The 18,965-nt window shown below is 40.0% G+C and overlaps 1 protein-coding gene across 3 annotated transcripts in view; it reads right to left on the minus strand.

The window, feature by feature from the left end:
* hydin (HYDIN axonemal central pair apparatus protein) overlaps window positions 1-18,965 on the minus strand; it is a 72,519-nt gene that overhangs the window by 23,945 nt on the left and 29,609 nt on the right. For 2 of the 3 annotated variants that reach the window (XM_044035756.1, XM_044035754.1), the window contains exons 18-38: window positions 17,813-18,051; window positions 17,386-17,671; window positions 16,732-16,875; window positions 16,467-16,610; window positions 15,801-15,893; window positions 14,623-14,843; window positions 10,710-10,860; window positions 10,072-10,281; window positions 9,249-9,479; window positions 8,977-9,151; window positions 7,331-7,443; window positions 6,746-6,873; window positions 6,037-6,173; window positions 5,380-5,507; window positions 5,161-5,274; window positions 3,684-3,764; window positions 3,439-3,588; window positions 2,709-2,948; window positions 2,200-2,329; window positions 1,179-1,271; window positions 908-1,069 (exon numbers count right to left, since the gene is read on the minus strand). In XM_044035756.1, the coding sequence (XP_043891691.1) occupies window positions 908-1,069; window positions 1,179-1,271; window positions 2,200-2,329; window positions 2,709-2,948; window positions 3,439-3,588; window positions 3,684-3,764; window positions 5,161-5,274; window positions 5,380-5,507; window positions 6,037-6,173; window positions 6,746-6,873; window positions 7,331-7,443; window positions 8,977-9,151; window positions 9,249-9,479; window positions 10,072-10,281; window positions 10,710-10,860; window positions 14,623-14,843; window positions 15,801-15,893; window positions 16,467-16,610; window positions 16,732-16,875; window positions 17,386-17,671; window positions 17,813-18,051 (3,370 nt within the window). The remainder of the gene's footprint in view (window positions 1-907; window positions 1,070-1,178; window positions 1,272-2,199; window positions 2,330-2,708; window positions 2,949-3,438; window positions 3,589-3,683; window positions 3,765-5,160; window positions 5,275-5,379; window positions 5,508-6,036; window positions 6,174-6,745; window positions 6,874-7,330; window positions 7,444-8,976; window positions 9,152-9,248; window positions 9,480-10,071; window positions 10,282-10,709; window positions 10,861-14,622; window positions 14,844-15,800; window positions 15,894-16,466; window positions 16,611-16,731; window positions 16,876-17,385; window positions 17,672-17,812; window positions 18,052-18,965) is intronic. The other variant, XM_044035755.1, reaches the window with a different exon arrangement.

The raw sequence follows: 18,965 nt of genomic DNA on the forward strand, positions 1-18,965 counted from the left end.
GCGCCGTATAATCCGGACGAGACGGAGCCGGGCATGTTGGATCCCGTATTCGCCCAACCGTTTAATTTGGACACTGAAGAAGAAGAATTCGAGGGATTCGCGGATGAGAAATAACTTGATAAAGTGAGCTTTACATGTTTATTTTGTGTGTTGTGTTGTGTGACATTAACGTTTGAGCAACGTTGAGTTATTTATATATTGTTATTGCTTTGCACTATTTCGAGTGTTACTATATTGTGATAGCACTAACGTTTGATTTACCGTAACAGTATCAGACTGTTTTTTACGTGTTTATTGAATCCAGGAAAAGTTCCCCTCCACAATGTGATATAAATGTTGCACTACATGTTATACCCTGCTGTTGTTAAAAGATAAACGAAATACCACATCACATAAAACAGCTGTTTATTCATGTTGGGAGTAAACGGAGTTGTCAGAACGCTGGTTTGTAATCTATAAATAAAGTTTGACTGACCTATCTGACTGTTTTGTTGACATTCCCTTTAGTGCAGCTCCATCTAATGAATGCATAACATAACCCCAGCCTCTACTGTAGTGTCTATTCTATGCGCCTTATAATGCAGTGCGCCTTATATATGGACAAAGTTTTAAAATAGGCCATTCATTGAAGGTGCGCCTTATAATCCGGTGCGCTTTATAATCCGGTGCGCCTTATAGTGCGGAAAATACGGTAATTCAAAATTAGTCACGCTTGGGACTCAAAATGCTTGTATTGTGCATTATTTTAACTTTTAAACAATTATTTTATTTTAACATTATTTCACAAGTTTTATTATATTAACCTGAACAACATTGCACTGTTGATTAGAATGTTACACAGTATATTAACAGTATAGTATATGTGTTCTTCTTTGTGTTCTATACACAAAAGTCTTGCTACACTTACCCGCGTTCTTCCCATAAACACTAGCAGCAGAGTCGTAGAGCTGCCTTGCCTTGCGAGCGATAGGAGAAGTGCCATGTTTCAGCACATCTGTGACCACAGCATCAACAGTCAGACACGCCCCTCCGTAGTGTTGAGCCACAGCAATCGCTGTGTATGACCCATCTGGGGAACAAGACGGAGAAATAATAAGATATTCAGATGCATATTTCACATGCACATATAGTCACCACAAACTCATAGTAATAGTAATTCATAATCACTGTTGTTGTACCTGTCAGTGGAGCGCCATAGACAATGACAGCAATGCCTTTGCCTGTGGCTGAAGACAGACCTGGTCCCTTCCTGCTTATCTCTGCAGAGATCTCTGAAATGCATTTAAGAGGAAAATTAAGCTTGTACACAGTAGAGTGTGTAGGTCAGCAATTCTCCAAGTGTGAGCTGCATTATTAAATATAAATAAGTTTTGCTATTCCGTTTAAAATTGCTGTTATAAGGCATGATACAAAGCCACGGCATTTAAATGATGTGTTATTTTTGTCTTTTATATAGCAGGCAATATATCTGTGACATGTTATGTGTAAGAATCCAGTGTCAGCAGCTCAGCATACAGGCCTAACTAGGGGTGATACAATTATTCGATTCATTTCGATTGTTAAATGAATCGTCACCTATTTTGATAATCAATTTATTGGTTTTTAGGGATTTTTCTTTATTAAAACATGATTTCTGATCGTTTTAGCTTCTTAAATGTGAATATTTTCTTTGCTCCATAGAACAAAGAAATCATTAAAACTTAATAATTGTTTGTGGACCAAACAAAACATTTGAGAGAATCATCATTTCCAGGTTTGACAAACACTGATCAATAGTTACATCTGAACCAAACGATTACTCGATTAATCTGTAATAACCACATGCATGTGAAAGATATGCAAATTCGGAAAAAAGTGAAGTGGGCTGATTTATTAATCATCCCATGTGCCATGGTCCTGGCACAACTCGACTTTCCTCGGCATGGGTTTGGTTGGTTTTACATTACTGTATAGTACCAGGTACAATTGTTGATGGAAATGCAAAAAAAACGTGCCATGCCGAGGTGAGTCGAGTTGTGCCGGGACCGTGTAGTGGAAAAGCTGCAATAGTCACGTGAAAACAATAATATATTTATGGGGAATTATTGATCCTAGTCTTGTGTGTGGATGACAGTCATGATCAAGGGGTGGGCTGCTGTAGGTTTATGATTTTATTGTTAGTAAATGATGACATGAGTGTCGATGAGCGCCTGAAACTACCGCTGTCTTTCAGCTGGGAGCAATACTTCTTGTAGTAGTCAATGACTTCTTTGGGGAGACCTTCTCCTGGGACCCTGGGGGGCAGCAGCAGTATGTTGTTGTCATCATAACCAGGTATCACACGCATGATCTGTACAGGATGATGTGAGAGAGGAGGTGGGAAAAGACCCAAGAGAAGAGTGGAGAAATGTAGATACCTGAAAATTCAATGTTCTTGAAGCTTCAGGTCTTCTCTACGCAACACGATACCAATTATGTAAATGATTTAGAGACAAATAGCAGGTATGTTTTACAGTGTGAATGACAGCAGATGACCCGCCAGTTCTCCTGCTCTCAGAACAACCCTTCTAATCGAAAGGTCTCTTCAACAATCCAAAATGGCAGTGGCCAAACTTGAAATGGCCAGTTGAAAAACCAATTGGTGACATCACAGACACAATTGTGATATCAGGTGTAAACACAGACCTGCAGGAATAAATCAGATTTGACGTCTTCTTTGTGTTGCTTACCTTTTCCTCCTGGAGATACTGCGTGTCAAAGTCCAGGGAGTAGAACTCGATGGGAAAAGAGTAGCGGTTTTTGACTATGACCTCAGCTTCAGCGTCGTGGCTGGCAGGCAGGCAAGGTCTCAGCTCCAGCACCGATGGGTAGAACTCAAGTTGTGGGTCCTCACCTTGACCTTGTGCAGTGATGGACAACTTCTTGCTGCTCTCTTCCACATGGACCACCAGCTGCCTGTTGTAAGACAGCTGCAGCGACGCACGCACACACAGTAGGTCACTGTCGTTAACTTTGTAAAAACTGTTGTACACAGAGTCTTTTCACAATTTCATAAAAGCAATAACAAAAACAAAAAAACCTGGTTGTTTTACAGTTGGATGGAATAAATGCTTTTTGCATAAACACAAACACTCCCTCAGTCATGTCTGATAGTTTTGCCTGACATAGCCTGTCTCTAGATCTAATGGCCTGCAGCTTTGAGTAAAGTAAATTAAGTTCATTTGTACAGCATGTCTCACAGATACTATATAAAATAAAAGAGGATAACATTACACAAACATTTCTGTAACACCTTTAATTGTTTAAAATAGATAAAGAGATATACTCTATGTTTGACAAAGGAATAACAACTGATTTTTTTGTCAAAAAACATCTTCAGTGACAAATCTGTGGGTCCTGACTCAGCTTGACTCTGTGCTTTCCTGTACCACCATCTAAAGTCTCAGTTTAAATCCTCACCTCTTCAGTCGGGCTGAATCTTATCTGGACATTAACTCGTTCACCAGGTGCCAAAGTGCCGGAGGAGGGAATCATCACAAACACGGCTGGAAGTGGTTCCTGTCCCTGCAGGATCTTCTTCCGCAGGTACGAAGGCAGGAATTTATTTACCTGCAGGAAAAGCAAGAGCAGAAGTCAGTGTGACACTCTCATACTGTATATTAAGTATGTGTCATGCTATTGTTACATGGAAATCATAGCAGTACTTTATGTAAAGGCTTCACGTCCTCGGCGATGCTCCAGAGACAGTGCACGGGCTCGTGATTCAGCAGCTGTATCGTCCTTATCTGATGGGCCACGGATAATAAAACATAAAGATTTAGCTTTTTCCACAAATCTCATGTCTGTTTGACCACAGCAGAATGTTTTTTTAAGCATCACTTGCACCTTCTTGCTACTTCAGCTTAAAACAAGCTAAATATTCTTAATTTCATTAAAAGTTTCTTGTTTTGCCAATGGAATAAGGGACTTTCTGCCTGGCTAGAACACGTAGATTACAAAGTAGATTGTAAATCTAGAGTCCAACTGTAATGTTCCATAAAATGAGGGCAAACAATTTGTCCAAACAAAAATTAGACAAATTTATTTTATCACAAGCAAATAAACTATGTCAACTATGAAATGTTCACTTAAAAATGAGTCTTCCTTTACTTGATGAAGCCGACATTAAGAATGTATACCGTAGATCATTTCTTACATTTGCCCACACACCTGACAGTGAGTTTTACTTCTGTATCAAACCTAACACACAAACCAGCAGCAGGATTTTAATGCAAACCATTGTCTAAACTTGTTACTTGTAATTTAATTTTAAAGTAAGTTGTAAATGTTTTCTAAAATAATTGGATTACTTTCCTAGTGCAAAACTTGCGTGCCAAATTCCCTTTTCCTTCTTAGGCATAATATAGGAACAATTTCCCAGAAATTAGGCTTATTTTTCTTTGCTGAAAATCAATTTTTGCAGTGTAAGGGTTTGACCACATCATTAACCACAGCAGGCAGCTCACTGGTTTCTCGATAATGCTGCTCATTAATGAGCGTTGCACACTCTCAGTAGAATTAAGCAGTGGGCAGAGTTTGTGTGTTCATCTACTTTAAACAAGTAAAATGAAATAGACACACATTTGTCTCTCCAATTTTAGGGAAAAGTGATTTAATTCATAAAAACACGAACATTCTTGTTTCCACTCAACTCACCTCGGCACAGCACGGTTAAGTTGCGTTTCCACAAGCATCGTACCTGGTACCTGGTACTTTTTTATGCGTGACGTCGCCAGACTGCCGGCCACTGATTGGTCAGAGTGCCGTCACAGGAAGAGAAGTCCGACACAAGACTCAAGCCAAACAATGCCGAACTGTAGATCAGTTAAAAATACTTAACAATCCCTAAAAACGTGGGTTAATCTCCTACAATTACCAGGGAAATGTCTAAAATCTATATTTAACAGAGGAGTCTGGTGCTCTCTGCTCCGGACATGGAGGAAGTACTGAACAAATACTTTTGTTTTAACTGATTAACTGATTCTAATGATTCAGTTACACTGAAAACAACTGCTTTACAAGTCACTGTAGTGGAAAACCAACCTGTGCCGTGCCGAGGCGAGCTGGGACCGTAGGTGCAAAATCTGTAGGGCTACAAAATAATATATCCCATACAGTAATTTCATTGTTGCTTTGTGTTACCTGACACATGCCACACTGTATAGGATCAAACTGCAGTGTATCCGTGGAAATGGTGACGGCCGGCATGGTCACAACTGCACACAGCCGCAGATGAACCGTTGGGCCACCCGTAACCTGGGAAACCAAAAAGATAAACGTCCCAAGAACACGTGATTTCAAATAGAAATAATGACGACAGTATTTATGCACAAATGCAGTATAAGCATACGTTTCCCGTACCTGTATTGGCATGACAACACACGTTTTCCCCGTGGGCAGGTTGGCTCTTTGAGGATCAAAATCCACTGTGAAAGTCACGGCTTCGCCACAAGGCAGGTTCTTCACTCGTTCAAATTCAGCACTGAAACCTTTGAAGGAACAACAACACCACCATCACAACTCATTGTTTTACGTGAGGTAGAACATCCGTCCTCTACTGGGGACCCAGCACCTGGGGGACCAACTCCAGTGGCCCCTGACCCTAACACATGATTTAATGGTAGGATGGAGGAAGAAAACCCTCACGGACAAGGAGAGAACAAGCAAACTCAACACAGAAAGAACATGAGACGGACAGGGGGTTCAAACCCAGAGCCTTCTTGCTGTGAGGCAACAGTCCTAGCCACTGTACTTGTATATGAAAAAGATGTTTTTTATAGTGTAGAATACTAACAAGAAGAAGATAATACAAGTGTAAATGTACAAATTACACTAAAGATGTAATGTAATGTAAAGATCTATAAACTGGTATCTCCAGCATACAGTAACTGTAACATGATTTTCTACAGGCCTCATTGTACATGTTCTTTGTAGTAATTGCAGGGTGAGTTGGCATTTAACACAAAAACAGAGACAAAAGAATTGAAAAAGACCTGAATAAAAGAATGGTAATGTTACCTGTGTCTGTGAGAGGTTTTAAATTGGCATGGAAGGACACAGGAATTAACCCAGCGTTGGTGACAGTGACAGTGTGACTGTGCACCCTGCCAAGAATGACATATCCAAAATCCAGCATGTACTCTGGGAGCACGAACCTGCGAGGGGAGCAGAATAATGGGGTGTGGAGAGACAGATTATGACGTCACTAACAACCTAACATAATATATTTCAAGTCATAAGATGTGGGTGAGCATGTGAAGAGTGTTTTGCCTTGAAAATTAACCTGACTGTTATGATACAGCAGATTTTATTTAACACCATTGTTGTGGAGACATTTTGACATTTTTGTGCAAACATTCTGAGCTTTTTTGGAGGTTCAGACCCTAACCAAGCTAATGATAATGGCCCTGACAAAATGCAAGGTTTTCTTTCCATGGAAAACAAAAACCTAACTTTCCCTCAAAGGCAGCATGGAAAATAATTGATATAAGCCCCTGCTTCTGTAGCTACAGTTTGAAACTTTCTTGCATGATATAAAGCTGGGAAGGGCGGAGCCACATCTTGGCAATGTCGTACACAATATTTTGCACAAACCAACAACCTGACCCACGGATATGTATGTGTACGACTTAATGTGAAACAAATAAGACATGTGGTATGACAACGATTGTCCTCACAATTAGAAAAGGGCAAATGAGTGTATGTGTGTGAGTGTGTTAGTACATACTTGCCAAGTCTGTACCACTTCTTGTAGGAACCCTCTTCATCTCTGAGCTTTACCAAACTGCCGGTCATAGCAAGAGCATTATCTTTGACCAGCGCTCTATCAATCTCCATGTGAAGCAGCTCCTCGTACTAGAAGCAGCGAGCCATAAAGTCAAGGGAGAGGGAGACAGACGTAAGGGTAAATAAACACTAAAAAAGATATACTGTAGAGTAGAGTTACATAAGTAGTAAATGCAAAGTAGTTTGTGAGGAAGAACGTTTTGTTATTTGCAGATTTATGACGATAGATTAGCCACACCGGACATCTGTAGCTTTCATGACCAACAGAATCAACAAAAACACCACTGTGGATATTTAAAATCATTGTCCTCACTAGTGAAATAGCTACTGCTGATTTATTAAATTATCATTTTAAAGTGGTCACGCTGTAATTAATGCAATCATACAGTTATATGGGTCCTCTGATACCACGCCTTTTTTTTCTTGAAAACATCTACATATCTACACGTATTTATTTATCTTTAATCTATATGGAGATAAATGCTTATTGACTCATATTTGTCCATTTCCATCCATAATCACTGACTGTGAAGGTGCTGTCCTCTGTTGTCACTTTTCTACCATCTGCTGGGTCCTTGATTCCTTTCGCCTTCAGTGTCACTCTGGCCTGTTCCACCACCTCACTGAAATTCTCCTCTGCTTAAAGGGAACAAACACACACACACACACATATTCATCTATCTATCTCTCTCTCTATATATATATGTGTATATATATACTGTATATATGTATATGTATACATATATATATATATATGTATACATATATATATATATATATATACATATATACGTATTGTGTACTGTACTGTATATATATATTGAGTTTATGTCTCAATATTTGTCAACACTGGATCAGTGAGTATTGGTTAAACCTGTCCATTAACGACAAGATTTGTGCTCCATGCTTTGGAGAGCAAAACAAGTCGGGCATTAGCCACAGAGCCCCGAGGCTAAATTCAATTCAAGGGGAGCAGCTCTTCTCTGTGGCCGACTGTGTTCTGACAAGTTCCTTTATACCAATCGATAAACTATTACAGCGTGCGGCGAGCACCTTCTGTTTACAGCTATTGTTACAACTAGCCCATTCTACTACATGGAGATCAATGTACTCGCATTGTGCACATTGTTTTACGCCGCACGACATAATATTGACATTTGGGCCAAACAGAGAGAATTACATGCATTTCTTAAAATAACTGTTGTGATTGACAAAGACAATTAAAGAGACTCAGTAAAATGCATTTTGATCAACTATCAAAAGGACATGAGCCTATTTAAACAAGCAGTGAGTAAGAAGTGACACCAAATATCACTGTATTACAGTCATATTGTCACTCATTATTTTTGCCTTTCATTTATTCATTTATGTATCAAGTTATAACTTGTTTAGCTTGATACAATTGCTGTATATCTGCTGCTGGTCTCTTTCTTCTGTCTCTACCTCACCTCCCTCAAGTCCTTTCTGTCCCACATTTTTCCTTTCACCCCAACCTGTCTCGGCAGATGGCTGCACATCTTTGAGTCTGGTTCTGCCAGAGATTTCTTCCTGTTTTTTGCTCATTGTGTGAATTGTTGGGTTTCTCTACTCTCGATGATGTTGTCTATGTACAGTGCCTTGAGATAATGTATGTTGTAATCTGGCGCTATACAAATAAAAGTGAATTGAATTGAACTGATAATGTAGGAAACAGCGGACAATAGTTGGAACCATTCCCATGAATGTGACAAAGCATTTAAAGCTCCAGTCAGTGTGTAAAACATAAGGTGAAATTATCTTCAGAGGTTATAAACACAATAAACAACCACCTGTTAACAGAATGAGCATTATTTACATCAGGAGCTGATTCATCACTATAGAGGCAGCCATTTTGGCTCACCACGTTTTTACAGTAGCCCACAATGGACACACCTTTGACTTTTGATGCCAACTGAAGCTGCATAGGTGAGGGATATTCAACTTCTAAATCTTGCTAAATCTTACACACTGAACCTTAATACCACAAGAGAAATGTGTAAATGATGTGACTGAGGTTGAACATTAACATTCTGATCTGTGAAATGCACAAAAGCCACTGAAGAAAACTGTGACATAAAGTCTCAAACGTTCATTCTTCTGGCTTGTGAGATACTATCATAATCCACGTGTTATGACATGCGTGTCTGTACGTACGCAGGTTCCGGGGCAGGTTCAGGATGATCCGGGGGAAGAATCCCTCTCCAGTCACAGTGATGTCCTGCGCCGGCAGGAAAGCCACCTGCACAGAAAGCCGCTTCTCAAAAACCTCCGGTGTGCCGGGGATGAAGAGGAGATGCAGGCGTTGCTCTGCACCGGCAGCAATGTAACCCTGACACACACACACACACACACACACACACTGGTCAAAAACTGGTTTTAAAAAACAATATAAAAAACCCTGCATACATAATTAATGAATCAAATACCGATCTGGGGATGACCAAGGGTTCACCAAGTCTGATCTCAGGCACCTCCTCTTCCTCAGTGTGCGGCTGTTCATCCTCCTCTGTGGCCTTCCTCGGTTGCCGTGCTTCCGTTTTGGGCTCCACCACCACCACCTCCTCCTCGTCATCATCCAGGTGAATGATTTCAAAACTGAAGCCCACCCTGCCAGTGTTTCTTAGCGTCACCTCAGCTTCCCCCAAATGATCGAAAAGCTGAAAGTCAAAGCCGTAAAAAACAATTTAAGCAATGCAAAGACAGAGGCAAGCTGTTTGGGAGCCACTGCCTGAAAGGCTCAATCCCTTCTGTTCCTAAAGGTTGTTTTTGGAAACAACTAACAACAGAGATGTAAGAAGGGGCTTGTCAATGTAAAGCTCTAAAAGTAAGGACCAGGATTTTAAAATGTACTAAATTGTGTGAAAAAAAGTGAGTGAAAAAAGCTGAGCGTTTACGGTCATGATGAAGGAAATACATTCATAGTTGTTACTGTGACTGTGATTTGAACTCAAATAAACTATTGTTAAGAGTAAGAGGCCGAGAGACAGAATTTAAACTCTGGAAAAGTTGGGAATGAGAGAAAGAGAGAAAAGGAAAGAAGCTGAACAGACAGTAAGGTCGAAGAAATGTTCTTGCTGAATTGCTCGTTTCAACCAAATCAAAAAATCAATATCTCCTTGTTTTGAATAACAATGATAACCGGTGAGGATGCCTTGCATCTCTAAAGAGAGGGGGGTGGAAGTGCAGAGGACCGACCGGGTGAAAAACTACACAGTGACATTCAAAGTTCAATGTGGTTAATGTGCGTACCTGCCGGCCAAAGTCAATGTGGGAGGAGTCGAGGCTGTAGCTGTTCACCGATGCTTCTCCTCTGAGTTTGACTCCATACGTAGGTCCCTCCTGTACGTGACACTGAGCCACCGCCTCCATGCTGATGTTTTCGTGGCCGAAGAAAGAGAGCGTGACGTTCTGCTTCTCCCCGGGCTGCAGGAGACCGCTCATCGGCAGCACGTCAAACACCTGCAGACACGACGAGAACTTCATTACAACTTCCATAAAACTTCCACAATGCGCTTATTTGCTCTTGTCATAAGTAAAATGTTGATTTGCAGGGGTTAGAGTGGAGGAAGACTTCCTGGATTCTCCTGTGCAGGTGCACTTTGATGTTTCCAAAATATATTCATTTTAGAGCTTTTCTTAAAATAATTCAACATCCACTAAAGTACAACTTATGTCCAGAGTACAGGAATATTGTGTTGAGCCATAAAATGTACAGTATATGTTCTGGGATGGTGGTTGGACAAAAATATCACAATTAACATTTTCAAATCAGTCAATATCAATTATTATCTCTCTAGCAATTCAAGGACCGTCCAAATAATCAGCCAATGCTGAGAGCGCTGCGTTCACCCTTAAATAACCTGGAAATCTTGTACACATTTACCCACCTCTTCCACATGGGCCGGGGGTTGTTTCTTCTTCTCTCTCGGTGTGACGTGAGCGGGAGACCCCGGAGAAGGCGTCCGAGATGAAGGCACCCTGCCTTCCTTCTCATTATGTTGGGTTTTCCGCTTCTTCTTCTTGTCCATATCTGTTTCACTAGGATGACAAATGAATAAATAGAAAACATCACTGACGTTAATCACTGACGGCAAAACATAATGATGCAGTGTTGAAAACAAAAGGGGGGGCAAATGATCAATGAAGAGGCAATATAGTGTTTTTTTTGTTTTTTTTTCAATTTTCCAGAGATAAATTATAATAAATATTTGATCATCAGAGAGGAACAGCAGAGGAAGTTGGGATTAATAAAAATAAAGAAAACAGACAAAAAGTTGACGTCAAAGTGACTGCCTTAAAAGAAAATAAAAGATCTGAAAAATAAAATACAATTTAAAAAACGGGTCAAATTTAATCCAACTGTAAAGTTTAAAAAGAAAAAGCAAACTATAGTTGACATATATGTATAATATAGTATAGTCTTTGCATATCACCTGTAAGAGAATGAATACGAAATAGAAGATCAAATGCTTTAACAATTTGTAACTTTTATAAGATAAGTCCTTCACTAGTCCCACGATGGGGAAATGTAAAGTGTTACAGCAGCATAAAATAGTAAAGAGTAAAGAAAATACAAGAAAAAATTAAAGATGACAAAAGGTAACATAGACAATATAATAAATAAGATAATAAAGACAGTGAGATAATGAGAACGTAATGAAATGATATGAGAATATAAAGAGTAAAATATCTTCAGTAAAACATTGTCAATAAACTGAAAAAACTGGATGAACTCCTGCTGCTGTTCTTGTTATGTGATAAACCCACGGGTTTGTTTGTTCGTGCACGACGCCACCATCGACCCAACCAGTTTACCCACTGTAAAGAAGCAACTCTGACTCATTTTCCTCTTCTTGTTTGTTCTCCTCTCTCTCGCTCTCTCTGCATGTGTCCCTGTGGGATCACTGTTGGGTGTATCCATCAAGTTAATTAAACTGTGTTCTATAATTAAAAGGCATTTTAATAGGCAAGTAGCAGGAAATGGGTCAGGATGGATTGCAGCAAAGTGCTGAATAAACACGGAAGAGAGCGAGAGTGAGATTTAGTGAGGAGCCGTCTCCGAGCCGGACCCGGTCAGGTTATATATTCAATCACTGAACACTGGCTACTTCACTGAGAGAGCGAGAGAAACATATGAGGCAACATTTAAGTGCATGTGTCCATTTGTCTGAGTGCTCAATAGAACATTACAGTATTGTTGTGTCAGCGTGTGAGTTTATTAGAGCAAATAAAACCAGCAGGGGGCACTATTGTATGGTCCATCTACTGTATAACAAATGTCTTTCTTTTCTTCCTTTTTTTTTTTTTGCTTATCTGAAGGCTGCTTGGCCTTGGAATCACAAATTAGTGGGTCTGGAAATGTGAGATGTGAGATGTGAGGGTGAGGAGACACCGTAGGTCATTGTACTTCAAACAGACGCCGCGCTGCGTCTTTGGTGCGAGCCAGTTTTTTCAGGGTCTGTTAAAATCATTTGGTGCCATGCAGGGAGAAGAAAATAAATACATGTGGGAGGGAGGGGACGTGAAAGGAAGAGTCTTAAAGCCAGTGGTGCGGACAGAAGGAACAGATGGTGAGACGGCGGATGATGACTCTGCAAGAGCTCAATCTACAACAGAAACAGATACTCTGACATTGTCCTATCGGTCTCTCTGTCTTTCCTTCATGCGACTGCGACTGGTCTCCAGTGTCTCCAGCCGTACACAACTTTTCTTCTTCTGCGTTTTACGGCACTACATTTGCATTATTGCCTCCATTAACCTTTACCTGTCATTCACCTTAGTGCCTCCCCTTCTTCTGTGATGTTTTACAGCAGGTTGGAGACATAATGTTGCACTAACTCCTCCTACGTCCTCGCTTTTCCTTCACACGAGTTAGGTTGTTATTTGTGTTCAGAGATTGACTTTGATCTTGTGTCTGGATCTCACTTAAGTGTGAAATGCCTTTTATGTTGATGATGTCACACACAGAAATCTGAAGTTTGTGTTTTTCTGTTTATTTTTTTTTATAGATGAAAATTATTATAAGATTAAGGCTGACGCCTTTTGGCATTTATTCATGCTTCTTTCAGCTTTTCCCTTTAATGGTCACCACAGTGGATAATCTTGTCCTCCTTCACAACGTCCATGAACCTTCATGAACCTTCTTTGTGGTCTTGTGACCAAACCATCTCAACCTTTGACTCTCTTACTTTATCTCCAAACTGTTCAACCTGAGCAGTTCCTCAAATATGCTCATTTCTAATCCTGTCAATCCTGGTCACTTCTGACAAAAATCTCAGCATCTGCAGCTCTGTGCAAGCGCACTTTGCATTGCTGCAATTCCGTGGCGGTTTGTGCTACAGGGAAAAAAAATTCAACAGTTTCTGAAGCTGAGACGTTGCAAGTCAAAACCAGTATGTGGTTATTACGGTAATTTCACTCGCGCTGTCACAGGAAGCTGGCAAATCAATCGTTTTTGGACGCCGAGACAAAAATTTCAATTTTAAAATTTGGTGTTTGTGTACAACGACAGTGTTTTTTCTAGATAAAATTGTTTATACACTATTTCATTATGCAGTGAATTGTAAATAACTGCCAGATTTTGAAAGCTATTCTGGAAAAATGGGCAAAAGCACTTACTCAAAGGACATTTTCTGGCCCTTTTATGTTTAAAATAAGCAAAAAAAAATCCAGACATACATTTTGAGGCTTAAGTCTTGAAGGGTTAACATCAGTTAGCATCTGTAATGTCACATAACTGCCACCTTCTGGATTAAACCAACCAACTACACCTTCAACCACCAACGTTCAGAAGGCTACACAATAAATAACACAGGGTGGAAAAGGCTGTAAGTCAGTTTTCTTCTATTCATTCCACTGAGATAGGAAGACAGAAAAGAGTAAGCTCTATTAAAATCCCCCTCTCTCCAAAGGCCGTGGTGTAATTACCGATAGCGATGTAATTAGCTCAACATGGCTAGATAGTGCACGTTTTGTGAGCGAGAAAAAGAGGAACTTTAGCGAGTGAGTGCACAGGGTGAGGTCTTCGTTTAATTAGCCAGATGGCTCGTGAGACTGGCTGTTAAGGGAGGTCATAATGTAGGAGTTGGAGGAGAAGAGACTAGAAAGAGACAAGGGAGGGGGAAAAAAATAAATGAATAATAAATGTAAGCTATATTATAACAAATAACAAATAAATAAATACTGGCTATGCAAAAACCATAAGATCAGGAAGGATAGGACACTATAGGGTGATACATCTTGTAAAGCTGTGGCAGGTAGTTGGTTGAAAGCCATGTAGGACTACTTTAGTATTCATTGGCCATTTGGGGCATAGAAAAGGCGTCAGGGAGGCAAACTTTAACGTTTGTAACATACACAATTAGAAGATTTGTCTTCTGCAGAGAGTTTACAATCGATTTGCCTTTTGATTCACAGAATTACATGAACGATGTAAAGCTACAGTCCTGACTCATGTCAAATAAAGATGCTAATAATATTAGAAATTCCCCAAAAAAATAGTAGATATAGATAGATATAGAAATATTTTTCTATGACATAACAAAATAAGTAATTAACAATGTTGTGATGATTATGAAAATAAAAGTGTCATCAGCATAAGGGAAAAGTGTGTCACAACATCTGAAAATAAACAAAATTCCCTTTATTCTCCAAGTCATTGTGTCCACTATGGATAAATCCTCTGACATCACTTTCACATTAAGTTGAAACCACTGCCTGACAAAGCACTTAATTTGACTGTGTGCTGTTTTGCTGTGTCGACAATGTTAACTGACATAAGAGAGTGAGGACCAGATTCACCTGTTGATACAGTGTGTCGGGTCCTCGAGGAAAGTCCAGCTGTAGGACACGGGCAGCTTCGAGCAGTTTGTCATTGTGATTGTGCTGTGAGTCTCTGTGTAGTTCAGCACGCAGCCAAAATCCACGGTGCTGGAGGAAAAGTGGAGGTTGGGGAAATGGACCTCAGCATGCAGCTCCACCATGTCTTGCTGTGGGTGTCCCTGGTAGATCATCTCAAGGAACTGGGGGGAAGGAAAAAAAACATATAGGCATTGATGCAAGACCTCCAAGATGACATTTGAGAAGAGAAGTGGGGTTTAGGATGCTCAGAAGTACAAACACAAACTATTAACCTTCAGGCTTCAGTTTAATTTACTGCCCTCTAACGTCATTAAGGACAAAAATGTCCACTTCCAAACAACTGCTATGAAAACATTACAGATTAATATTTTTTCATGCATTTTTCTGCATAAATCTCTTAAGCAACTTCAGCCCTGCACAAAACTACCAGAAATTCAGCCTTTTTCAGGATTTTAACCCTTTAAATGCCAGTTTAATGGCTTAAGAGTATGGTAAATTTGCCTCAATGTGTTCTTTTAATCTATTTTATGTAAAAAAATTCTATTTGAATTCGAGAATTTGTCAGGAGAGCAACTTTCTTACAAGAAATTATGCCATTTGCACAAACACAGCCAAAATGATCAATAGGTAAAATCTGCCCAAATGGACAAAAGCGTCCGTAATGAAGCATGACGGTTAATACTAGATTAAAATTAGCTCTGAAGGCTCTGATAGGATTGTGCTTTAGAAACATATTGTATTATGATATTATGAAGATTTGAATCGTGAGGTTATTTCATTATTTCATTCTAAAGATCAAGTTTGGCACTGCCTTGGATTTTGTTCTGTTTTCTAAATTGTTCTTGTTTTTGAAAAATTAACACATGTATGTGTACACAACTGATGAAGAAAATCAATAAATACATATAAATAAATAAAAAAAGAAAGAAAAATGTACTTATTAGACCTGTAAAGGTGAATACATCCAGTTGTAGAGTGATACAAGCTATAACTAGAGGGAATAAAAACTCTGACATATATGTTTTTAATCACTTGCATAGACAGATGCAATATGACCCCAGATAAAAAAAGAAAGAAAAAGCATTGCATAATAATCTGGCAGGACGCATTACTGTTACCTTATCCACCACTCGTGACACCTGATCTTGATAGTAATCTGGATTAAAGCATATCCACAAGTCGGCCTGTTTCCCATCACCTAAAACCACAGACTTAAAAAAGACAACAATAAATAGATAGATTACCATTACCACAGATCAAACAGTATATAGGGAACTCATGCTCTCGTGTGTGACAACAAAATTTCCTCAAAAGAATTTGAATCAAACAAAAAACTAGTAACCAACAACAACAACAACTACAGAAAGTGCTCAGGGAGAGCACATCTCCACCAAGTGCACTCAGTTTCCCATAGTGTTAATATACAGTATGTGTCTGTGTTTGTTTTTTTTAAACTGAATCCAGAAAACATTGACTGGAGTGTATGGAAGTTCAGACGTGTCAAATTTAAATGATCTGTTGTGTAACAGTGAATTTTGTGTATTTTGCAGTGTTCATACTTCTACTCTTAACATCCTGTGTTTTATTGTTTATTAACGTGTTCGTCTAGTTTGTGCGCAGGACTGCCTGACATCCTTATACATATTTAAATTTTCATGGAAACAATAGCTTTGTTTGTCAAAATTTGTCTAGGGCACAAAATGCATGGGGCCATATCCCACATCCACAGAAAACTGGAGATAGAAAGAACTTCTCTGAAGGAAAAAGACAAGAAGTGCGTGTACCTTAGTAGTAACTGAGCTCTGTGTTCTCGGAGCATCACACAGAGAGAACGGCTCTTCAACAGAGAGCTTCATGGACAAACACAGAGATGATACATTCTTCAAGACCAGTTTCTCATATATGGGCTCTAGGTTCTCTCCTGGGACCTGAAAGACATACATTTTACATTACCTTTGTGTTTAATGCAGTAGTATAAACAGGAGTCTTACCACATCACATATTCCTGTATAAGACATTTTTGAATAGGGGGAAAAAAAGATCTGTTACCTTCTCTATGCAGAAGTTCAGCTGCTTGGAAGAAACGCTGAGCAAAGGAGCGACAAAGCGACAGGAAACATCGACGGACATGATCTGCTCCTTACAGGCGTGATCGCCCACAGTGCCACGGCACACCAGACGCTCCTGTACCACCTTGAAAGACAATGACACGTGTACTAAATGTGCAAAACTAGACAACAAATCACTAAAGCAACCTGACGGGTACCGACAAGCTTGGATGAAAATCAAAACATAAGAGTAAAATACAGTGTAAACCTTTAATAAATAAATGTATAAAGTGTAAAAATAAGTTATAATAAGTGGAAACTGAAAAGTGGTTGACCTGGGGTTCTTGCAACACAAGGTGGATGCTATCCTTAATTGAGAAGAGCTGACTGTCATTAATGTTGAGTCTGAAACTCTGGTGATAACTCAACTCCAAGGCGTGTGATTTGTGTGTATGTGTGAGTGTGTGTGTCCATGAGGCTAGTAGATGCTTCCTCCTGGAACATTAACTTTTGTAGTTTGCTGAAACTAGACATAAAGGCTAACAACCACCTGTCGGGCATGGACTAAAATTCTAGGATGGAGCCCGAGACGTTCTCTAACAGGTAACTCCGATCTCGAGGAGATTGATTCAGGTCTCCAAACAAAGGCTCTCACCTTGGCGGTGTCTGAATATCCAGTCAGCACCATGTCGACAGAGCAGCCCGGTAAAAGCTTCACTCGAGACGGGGTGAGGCCGAACACCGGCTCTTCTCCGACGGCCACCAAAGATCCACGGATATGAACATCTTTCTTCTTGGGAGGCGAGATGGGCGGCAGAAAGGACAAGCTGTCCCCATTGTGGGTTTTAGCGTTGTGTCGGGAGCCATCCGTCCCCCAGTACATCCAATGTGTCCGTTGGCCGAGGTTGGTCAGTTTGAAGTGGTACTGGCATAACTCATGACTGATGGGCATAAGAGGACAGGAAGCAAACTGTCAGCACTATCTGTGTGACATCTAATGTGGAGACTACAGAGTACAACAAATGTAGGTCTCATCCCTTCCTTTGGAAAGTGTGTCAGTGAACCACACACTGTTTGTTTACCTGAAGTGTGTTCCTAAGTCAAGGCTTGGAGCCAAAGGCCTGTCACTGACAATTGTGGTGCCAGTGCCTGTGGCAGACAGATGAACCATGTGTGTCTGACTGTCCTGGATGGACACTTTCAACTTCTCCTGGAAGTCGATCGTGTCCTTCAGGTGGGCTACGACACGAAGCTCCAGCTGGCTCTCTGGTGGAACTTCCCCCTCGCTGGGCTCGACACGCCAAAAGGACTTCCTATGGCTCTGAGGAAACACAAACACAAAGGTTTTTTTTGCTGATAATGGCATGTCTGTCTTAGCAGAAACAAGGGTATAGTAACATCTCCAACAGCTACTTCCTGGAGTGAAATGTGATGCGTGAAATTGTCTCCCTTGTGGGGGCACTTTCCTCTTACTGTTCTCCACAAGCTGTAACTTGGATGATAAATGTGTGGATCGTATAGCTACATAATCACATCAGCATCTCAATCTAGCACAAGATACCAAAGATGAAAGTAGAGCAGTGGCTCACTGCCTGACATACAGTCCGTAAGGTGAAAGATGTCCTTACTGTAACTGCGATAATGGATATAGAATGATGTACAGAAATGCAGCAGAAGTCTGGTAGCTGAATTCACGCCATTCTGGCAGGAAACTGCAGCTTATATACCTGGCAATATGTCGGGCAACTTATCTCCTCACCGGCTGAACTCATAAAGAGTGAAGATGGAAGAAAAGTTTAAAGGATCACTTAAGATCGTGAGGATGGCAGAAGTGGATCGCTGCTTTAAAACACACTTAATTAAATTGAGTGATGGAAACCCACAGGTGGTGGATTCGGCTTGTAGAGTGATCACTTCATATCAGATTCTGTCGTGAATCACAACACTTGCATCCAGATACTGTATGAGGTTCTCAGTTAATAGATACAATAGAATAGAATAGAATAGAATAGAATAGAACAGAACAGAATAGAACAGAATAGAATAGAATAGAACAGAATAGAATAGAATAGAACAGAATAGAATAAAATAGAATAGAATAGCCTTCATTGTCATTGTATTGTGTACAACGAAATTGGAGTGCAATTTCAGTTCAGTGGAAACTTAAAGGAAAATGCACCAATCATTGCAATTTTACCTTCTTACTTACTGTTAAAGAACATGTACTGTATGTCA

Source organism: Solea senegalensis, linkage group LG10 (genome assembly GCF_019176455.1).
Source record: "Solea senegalensis isolate Sse05_10M linkage group LG10, IFAPA_SoseM_1, whole genome shotgun sequence".
NCBI classification, from domain to species: Eukaryota; Metazoa; Chordata; class Actinopteri; order Pleuronectiformes; family Soleidae; genus Solea; species Solea senegalensis.